The sequence below is a fragment of the Halichoerus grypus genome, chromosome X, assembly GCF_964656455.1.
Source record: "Halichoerus grypus chromosome X, mHalGry1.hap1.1, whole genome shotgun sequence".
Lineage (NCBI taxonomy): Eukaryota > Metazoa > Chordata > Mammalia > Carnivora > Phocidae > Halichoerus > Halichoerus grypus.
Genome location: NC_135727.1, coordinates 46775968 through 46784718, shown reverse-complemented (window position 1 = coordinate 46784718; position 8751 = coordinate 46775968). Strand labels below are relative to the sequence as shown.

General features: G+C 45.9%; 1 protein-coding gene across 8 annotated transcripts; it reads left to right on the top strand.

The window, feature by feature from the left end:
• The first annotated feature begins 315 nt into the window (after window positions 1-315).
• On the top strand, window positions 316-7779 carry ARMCX1 (armadillo repeat containing X-linked 1). 8 transcript variants are annotated; one of them, XM_078064694.1, is made up of 3 exons: window positions 316-474; window positions 2160-2226; window positions 2519-7779. In XM_078064694.1, exon 3 carries the CDS (start codon window positions 2657-2659, stop codon window positions 4031-4033), a length of 1377 nt encoding a protein of 458 aa, XP_077920820.1. In that variant the 5' UTR covers window positions 316-474; window positions 2160-2226; window positions 2519-2656; the 3' UTR covers window positions 4034-7779. The 8 variants fall into 8 exon arrangements, with proteins under 8 accessions (XP_077920820.1, XP_077920819.1, XP_077920815.1 ...); XM_078064693.1 differs by having other exon boundaries at window positions 2160-2265; XM_078064689.1 differs by having other exon boundaries at window positions 2160-2274.
• The last annotated feature ends 972 nt before the right edge of the window (window positions 7780-8751 follow it).

The following is an 8751-nucleotide window of genomic DNA, read 5'->3' as shown; positions in this document are numbered from 1 at the left end:
AGGGAAAATGCTGGCCCTTCATGGCTGGGGGTGGGGGGGGAGTGAGAGAAGGGGAGAAGCAATTGGACAGGGAGTAGAGAAGGGAAAAAAAACTATTCCTCAAAGAGGAAGAAAAGACCAACGGACGAGGGAACAGATGCAGCTTCTCCCTGTTAACCGGAGAAAGGCAAATTCCAGCCACAAGGAGAAGCTCTCCTCGGTCTCTGGGATTGGCAGAAGAAAATGAGTGGCAGGCCCCGATGGAGCCGGGAAGGAAAGGGGTGGGCCAGCTCCTGCCGCACTGCTGGTGGGAGTGGTAATTGGGGTCCGGAACTCACGGGTGACGTGGCCCTCACGTGGGCAGGAGCCGACGTTTGCAGACGTCCTTCTCATCCTGGTCCTGGTTTGGTCCGGTTGCCAGCTCCCTATTACCCCGAGGCCGGGCGGGCCTGTGGCCCGGGAAGGACGAGGAGGTAACTGCCGGGATACCAGCAGGTCGGTGTGCGGATGGGCGCTGCCCGGGGGAATCCCTGCGGTGCGGGGAGCGGAGGGGGAGACCAAAGAGGGACGACGCCTGCTTTCTCCACAGCCTTGCACTACCCCTGGCCCTTCCAAGAACAAAAATGGTGGACTCTGGGGTGCGGCTTCCAGGGGCGACCCCAGACCAGGAGGGAGGAAATCTGCAAACTTTGGCATCCAGGGCCTTGAATCGGGAAGGGCAGATAGTAAGATTCTTGCCCTGGGTGCTGGTCCGTCCACCAAGCCAGAACCTTGGGGCTGTGCGTCTGTCATTCCCCACGTCTTTCAGTAGGGCGCTGTACCTCGCAGAGCAAAGAGTAACGAATCTGCCCCAGTCCCTGCGGGTCTGGGTAGAGGTGGGATTGCCCCGCATCCCCGGAGGGGTGGGGGTGGCCGCGGTCCCTTACTTAACTTGGGCCCATTTCTGACTCCAGCTGTCTTCCTGTTATTTTATGTAGGAAGAAGGATGTGACAGTACCCACAGGGAAAATGGCTGTCGTTGGGGGTGGAAATGCATCGGGGAGGGGGCTCTTCTTTTGCTCCTCAGGTTTTCCTTACTCCCTCGCCCCGCCTCCTCCCTTTCCAGTTGTTCAGAAGGGGTGTGGTTTTTGCTGGGAAAATGGCCGACCAGTGAGGGTGGGGGCTGCGGGAGTGGGTGAATGGACGCCGGGCAGGAAGAGGGCTGATGTCAGCGGAGTCCTGAGAAGTGGGGGTAGGGGTGAGAGGCCAAAAGATGAAATCCGGTGGACAACCAGGATCCTGAATTTGGAAAAGCTGGTATTGGGACTCTCTGAAGTGCTGTTCTGTCTGCCCAGCTGTCTGTCTCTGTCCTGTCGTTTGTGTGTCTGTGGATCTTGCACTTTAGGGCCAATTCAACCCTAGAAAGCAGGCAGAAGAGGAAAATTGTCCAGAAAAAGTAGGTCAGAGTGAGGGTGGTGGCACTATTTGGGGACCCCTGGGGTGGAGAATTGCGAGGACTGCAAACCCGAGGGAGCCCATGGACTTCCTCCGCATCCCCCTCCTTTCCTCCTCTTTATTCCATTTCAGAGCTTTCAAAACAAAGTGCTCTGCAGGTAGACGACACAGAAGGAAGTGGCTGGGGGGTGAAGTGTCACGAGAATCCTGAAGTGGGGGTGGGGAGGATCTTGCTCCAAATTACTCTTCGGAGTACGGTGTCCTGGGTTTGCTCTGTCTGTCAAGCACTCAGTCTCAGAGTTATCAGTCCTTAGATTTAGTGGAGGAGGCGGAAACTGAGATGAGGGAGGAAGGAAATTGCTCCGGAGCAGTGGAGGTTGGTGTAATGGGTGGAGGGAGGGGTGTCCCCGTACCTCTGAGATGGTGGGGGCGGCGGAGGCAAGCGCCAGTTGGAAACCTTTGTGCATTTTGCCGTCTGCCTTCAGCACTCGCTCCACCACCATCCATTTTATTACAGGGAAAGGGAAGTGACTGACCAGGGTGGGGTGGAGGATCGAAAAAGATAAAGGAGATGGGGAAGGGAGATACTGAATTTCAAAGCCACAGCTCTGTGACTGAGGAGTGGAGGGTTGGGCTACGCAGAACTGGGACCAGAGATTCCGGAGGGGGAAGTGGGTCCCATCCAGGGTGAGGTTCTTCTGTCCCTTGAGCGTTCAGCATCCTCCTCCCCACCCCTTTGTATGCAGGTTTGCAGGACGCAGTGGACTCCCAGGCAAGGAAGAGAAGGAAGAAACTGCCTGGACCTGTGCGGGTGTATGTCGGGGTGCCACTAGCCCCAGGACATCTGGAGGGGTAGGGGAGGTAGGGAACTGATTAGATGCCTTAAATGTAACCTACTGGGGTGGGATGGTTGAACGTGAGGTTGGAGAGTCTGGAGGTGGGAAAAATTTTCAAAGTTACCTTCCCCGTAGAGGAAAGGAATCAGTGATCCAGCCCTGAGTCCCTGTCACGTCCCCGTCCGTTTGTTGGTCCGTAGTTCAGGCTGTCCGCATGCAAAGGCACAAAATGGGGAGACGGACGCCTTAAATCTTTCCTTCATTCCTAGGTTCTGCTGTTACCTGCAAGCTGCCACAGGGCCCGCCAGCTGTCGCTGAAGACTCCGCCCCCAACAGGAGCCCTGCTCTGGGCCAGAGCGGTCCCACTCCACCCTGGTTAAGAATTTGGTTCAGACCTTCACCCCAGCATGGGCCGTACTCGGGAAGCTGGTTGTGTGGCCGCCGGTGTGGTGATCGGGGCAGGCGCCTGCTACTGCGTCTACAGACTGACCTGGGGAAGAGATGAGAGTGAGAAAATCTGGGACGACGACGAGGAAGACGATGAGGAAGAATCTAGTGATATTGTAGAGACTGGGGTCGAGACTGGGAAAGGAGCTAAGGCTAATGCTGGGGTGGGGGCTGGAGCTAGACTTCAGGGTGAATCAAAGGTCAAGGCTGAGGTGGGCATGGAGCTCCAGAGTGGCTCAGATGTAAAGGCGGAGGCCCACTTGGGGGCCCGGAGCGGAGGTGGCCTAGAGGCCAAGGCCAAAGCCCTTTTCAGCACTCTGAAGGAACAGGCAAGTGCAAAGGCGGGCAGAGGAGCCCGGTTGGGCACTATCTCTGGGAACAGGACCTTGGCACCCAGTTTACCCTGCCCAGGAGGCAGGGGTGGAGGCTGCCACCCCACCAGGAGTGGGGCTAGGGCTGGAGGTAGGGCAAGTGGAAAAACCAAGGGAAGAACCCGAGGGAAGAGCACCAGGACTCCAGCCACAGCATGGCCTGTTCGCAGGGGCAAGTTCAACTTTCCCTATAAAATTGATGATATTCTGGGTGCTTCTGACCTTCAAAAGGTTCTTAACATCCTGGAAAGATCAAATGATCCTTTTATTCAAGAAATAGCCTTGGTCACTCTGGGTAACAATGCAGCATATTCTTTTAACCAAAATGCCATTCGTGAGTTGGGCGGTCTTCCAATTATTGCAAAACTGATAAAAACGAAAGATCCTATTATTAGGGAAAAAGCTTACAATGCCCTTAATAACTTGAGTGTGAATGCTGAAAATCAGGGCAAGATTAAGACCTATATCAGTCAAGTGTGTGATGACACCATGATCTGTCGCTTGGACTCGGCTGTGCAGATGGCTGGACTAAGACTGTTAACCAACATGACTGTGACTAATCATTACCAACATCTGCTTTCCTATTCTTTTCCAGACTTTTTTGCTTTGTTATTCCTGGGAAATTACTTCACCAAGATTCAGATTATGAAACTGATTATAAACTTTACTGAAAATCCAGCCATGACAAGAGAGTTGGTCAGTTGTAAAGTACCGTCAGAATTGATTTCCCTCTTTAATAAAGAATGGGACAGAGAGATTCTTCTTAATATCCTTACTCTATTTGAGAATATAAATGACAACATAAAAAACGAAGGGCTTGCATCGTCTAAGAAGGAATTCAGCAGAAGTTCACTTTTTTTCTTATTCAAAGAATCTGGAGTGTGTGTTAAGAAAATCAAGGCATTAGCAAATCACAATGATCTGGTGGTGAAAGTAAAAGTCCTAAAAGTATTGACCAAACTCTAATTGGGAGTAGGTCCCAAACAATCTCGAGATAATTTTTTAGTGTGCACTGGGAACAATGCATTTTGTAAATTCTTTGTTTTCCACTGTGCTTACATGGCAAGGAGATCCTTTCAGCTCCTACTCTGGAATAATGAATATCAAGGGTCATCAACAGTGATGTTACTTGTGGTGGCTGGTTTTAGTCTGGACCATTGTAATGATTTAATGAATCCTAGAGCTTGTATAAAGAGATCATTTATTGATTCCATCTTGCTACCTAGATTGAGATATTTTTTACTCTTTCCTCTACCTAAACCGACAGCAGACTAATCATAAATAAGCTACACTTTTGTATTGGTTTACATTTGTTAATCTTAGACTTGTGTTTCATCAATAAAGTTGTGTGTTTTAACCAGCAAAAAAAAAAAAAAAAAAAATGGATCACGTCCTTGAGTTTATGATCTATTTGGAAAGGCAAGATATAGTATGGAAACAAAAATACGCTAACAAAGCCACAAGCCTTCCCATCAGTGCAGAAACTTCTGCAGGCAGCAGTGTTCAGGCAAAGCCGTACAGAGGAGGGGGACACTTGGGTAAGCTGGGCTTGAAGGATAGGAAGAAAATGGGGATGTTTGGAGACCAACTGGTGACTTGGAGGCAAATTTTGTGTTCCGTTAAATACTGTCATGACACAAAGTAGCACTACGGTATTCACTGGTATTAGATAGACTTCTTTCGCCCATAGTTCGGCATCGCTGAAGTTACGGCGCCTCTCACAGCTGATGGCACCTGAGCATCGTTCCATACTTGAGTTAGAAGTATTGTTTTCCTTTTGTAGTGGCATGTAAAATAATGATGCATCTAAAAATCAAAGGCATCTTAGATCAGTGAAATTCTGTTTCTAGTCACCGAGAAAAATGTAAAACTGTGTTAATACTTAAAGGGTGTATTTGCTCCATAATAAGTACATCATTTTGTACTGATAGAGGTTTTGCGGTGGTTTGAGTTAAGGAAATTGGCAGAGGGTTGAGGAGGAGTCCTCAAGCTCCCCCTACTGAAGGAATGTTTAAATCGAGGCAATCTGTGCTGTTGCAACACTACCCTATTCATATTGCAGATGGTGATTTAGAGCGAACAAAGCAACATTTAATCAATCTCATTAATGTTAATTTAAATGGTTTTTTCAGTTTTATGGCTTGGTTTATTTTTAATTTGTGAGGTTTTTTTTTGTTTTAAACTTTGTATGAGAGTGAAGGTTGGTAGAATATACCGCCCCCAAATATGCCCCTTTGGCATAAGGATTATTTTGAGCTAAAAGCATTTGGAAGGGCCCCTGGGTGGCTCAGTTGGTTAAGCAGTTAAGCGTCTACCTTCAGCTCAGGTCATGATCCCAGTGGGATCAAGCCCTGCTTCGGGCTCCCTGCTCAACGGGGAATCTGCTTCTTCCTCTGCCCCACCCCCCTGCTTGTGCTCTCTCTCACACACACAAAAATAAATAACATTTAAAAAAATTAAAAAGTAAAAGCATTTGGAAAATAACAGGTACAAGAAAGGCACTCTGACCTGCCCTTTTCTTCCTGAAGGCAGGAGATAAAAATCCCATGTGAAAATTGTCTTCCCTATACCAGGAGGAAAGACAAATTCTTATCACCAGAGATGGGGAGTTGAGGCTGAGAGAATTCTGTACAAACAGATCTTGTTAAAATAAATTTTACCTTCCCCTGGTCTCCCCATATTTTAGTTACTTTTACACAATTGTCTGCCTTCCTTCAACCTATTATATAAGCACTTAGATTTTGCCACTTGTTTGGATCTTCATTTCCTTATGAGGGCTCCTATGTCACATAAAACAGATGTAAAATAAATTTCTATGCTTTTCTCTTGATTAAAGTGATAATTTCAGACAAAACTAGAAGCCCTTGAGTTTTCTCTTTTTTAAAGAACAGTATTACTCAAATTTGATAAGCAACACATTTATGTACAAGACATGTATATTATAGAAGAAAAAAGTGTGTGGTACCTAATATTTTTCAGACACTGATTGGCATTTTATATAGTTCCTACCCCCTCCACTTAATCTCCTCAATGATCCTGTCAAGTAAGTTTTATATTTTTACTGCAGAAGAAATGAGACTTGGAGAAGCTAGGTAAGTTTCCCAAGATCACTTCATTAGTAAGGGCTAGAGCCACTAGCCTTCCAAACTTGAGCAATTGGTTGCTTTAAAATCGCTTTGTATGGAACCCAATGTCTGTATAATGCTTCGATTAGATACTTGACACAAAACTCTCCTTGATGAAGACACAGATGAAGATGATATTCTTTATGTCGAGTCCATAGCTTTATAGATACCCACATAGCAAGGTGTAGAAGAAAGAGTAAAATCTTGGGAGTTGCCAATAGTTGAGGTTCAGATGAGAAACAGAGAAAATAATATTTATCTTGGTGCTCCTATATGTCAGGTAAGATGAACAGTTTGGGTATTGAGCAAATAATAATGACCTTTGTATTGATTTGTTCAAGTTGGGGTGCTGAGTGACTTTTATAAAATTAGATGATATTTTAACTAAATTTTCGGAGCCTGATTAAAATTTTTTCTAATTTTCTCCTAAAAAATAATCATTGGAGATACTTGAGAAAATAGAGACAATGAGACTCGTTTTCTAACCCAGATGTATAGCTTGAACATCTAAAAAAACATTCATGGGGCGCCTGGGTGGCTCAGTCAGTTAAGCATCTGCCTTCAGCTCAGCTCATGATCCAATGGTCCTGGAATCCAGCCCCCTGCGTCAGTCTCCCTGCTCAGTGGGGAGTCTGCTTCTCTCTCTCCCTCTGCCTCTCCCCCTGCTCCTACTCTTGTGTGTGCGCACATAAGCTCTCTCTCTCTCAAATGAATTAAAAAAAAAAAAAAAACCCTTAGAAAATATTCACATCAAGCCATGTTGAATTTGGGGTGCTGAGTGATTACTTAACCTCATTTTAAATGTGGGTCAAAATGAGGTTAAGTCATAAAAAGCCACCATGTGGCAGGGGCACAGGCCTGACCAGCCTCCATCTGCTCTCAGCAGATTTCTCCTCCTTTCCTTCCTTGCCATTCTTTTCCCCTCTCTCTGCCTCCCACTTCAGTCTTGATTGCCTCCTGCTGGGGGATCACTGGCTGTAGTCTCTTTGTGCTTCTGTGACCATTTAATCCCCATGCCACCAGGTCACGCACCAGTGGGCATTTAATACAGAGTAATAATTGTCATTGCTGTGGTAATGTGGCGACCCAGGGTGTGACCAGATGCCAAACATTTTCTGGAAGTCTTGTTGAACAGAGACCGAGAAGGAACTAGTCTTAGCGTGGCACAGCCCTAGGTGCACCGCATGTACTTGGGGTGTCCCACGCCTGGTGTTACTTGGAACCAAATCGCCTGGACTTCGGGAAGTGCTGTGTGAGACAGATGTGTGACAGCCTGGTCCAGGCAGGCCACATGGCTGGCCTAGCCACACGCTGATGTCCTGATGATGGCAGCTCCTGGGAAACCGAGGAAATTAGAAACTGGGAGGATATTTTGGTTTTGTTCTCATCTAAAGGTTTTAGGAATTTAAGTGGGTCTACCCCAGTCAAATGTGTTCAAAGGTAATTTTACAAAAATGGAGTATAGTTCTCTTATAAATTGTCACCCAAAGCATAATATTTCAAGACTCAGAAAACTGGCTTTCTTTTTTTAAATTCGTATTTTACTTGCCTTGTCTCAATAAACATCCCAAGTGTGGGTTTAGCAAATTGCTGTGGTTCAGGCAAATTTTGTGTTTACACCTCTTTTTTGGTTAATTTCTCTGCCAAGTTCACCCTGTGGGGTGGGCTTTGAGCAAAGGAGACTACTCAGGAGGGCTGACAGATAAATTCTTTTCCATCCTTCCACTTACATAAACTGTGCTTAGAAACAGTAATTTTATGTACCCTTACTGAAGACATCATGTGATATAAGTAATCAGCTGTGCTTTTGTTGAAAAGTTCTGTCCAGATGGGTAGCTAACCCCCGTGTATCTGCTTTCCCTCTTTCCTTGCCTTGCTTCCCTTTCCCCTCACACTTGTTTCCTTGTATTATACATCTCAAGGTAAACTGTTGCCCCAGGCCCTGTTTTCTAACCTTGAGCTAAGAAACCACCCAAACTGTTCATTCTATTTTTAAGAAAGTGAGTTCTGTAATATAAGACATTACCAACAGCAGCTCAGTGCACCATGCCTCAAAAGTAGCAAACATAAAAATAATGTTTCTACTTATGGAGAAAATTAACATTTTGGAGGTAACCAAGAACTAACAGAATATAAAAAGTCCTTCCACAAAGTATGCTGTCAGAAAAAGGTAAGCTTTGAGAATAGGCACCTACCTCATAATACATACAACTGTATATAACAGAAAACTTAAAAAGGAAAACGTTGAAATGTGTTTATAAAAAGCTTGAAGGGAACAAAGAGTCTATTTTTATAACCTAGAGAGAGGTAGGAAGGATCTTCCTCAGCGTGATCAAGTATCTAGAAGCCATAAAGGGAAAATATGAAAGATTTGATTACCTATAGTTGATCACCTATATAGGGAAAAACATGAGCAACACTAAATGAATTAGATATCCACATACTTTGACAGCACCAACATCTAGCTAAGTCAGCTTGCCCTGATTCCCTGAGCACTAAATACATAATCGTCTTATAATAATTTGGTTTCTGATGTAGACTGATCATAGGGAGAGATTG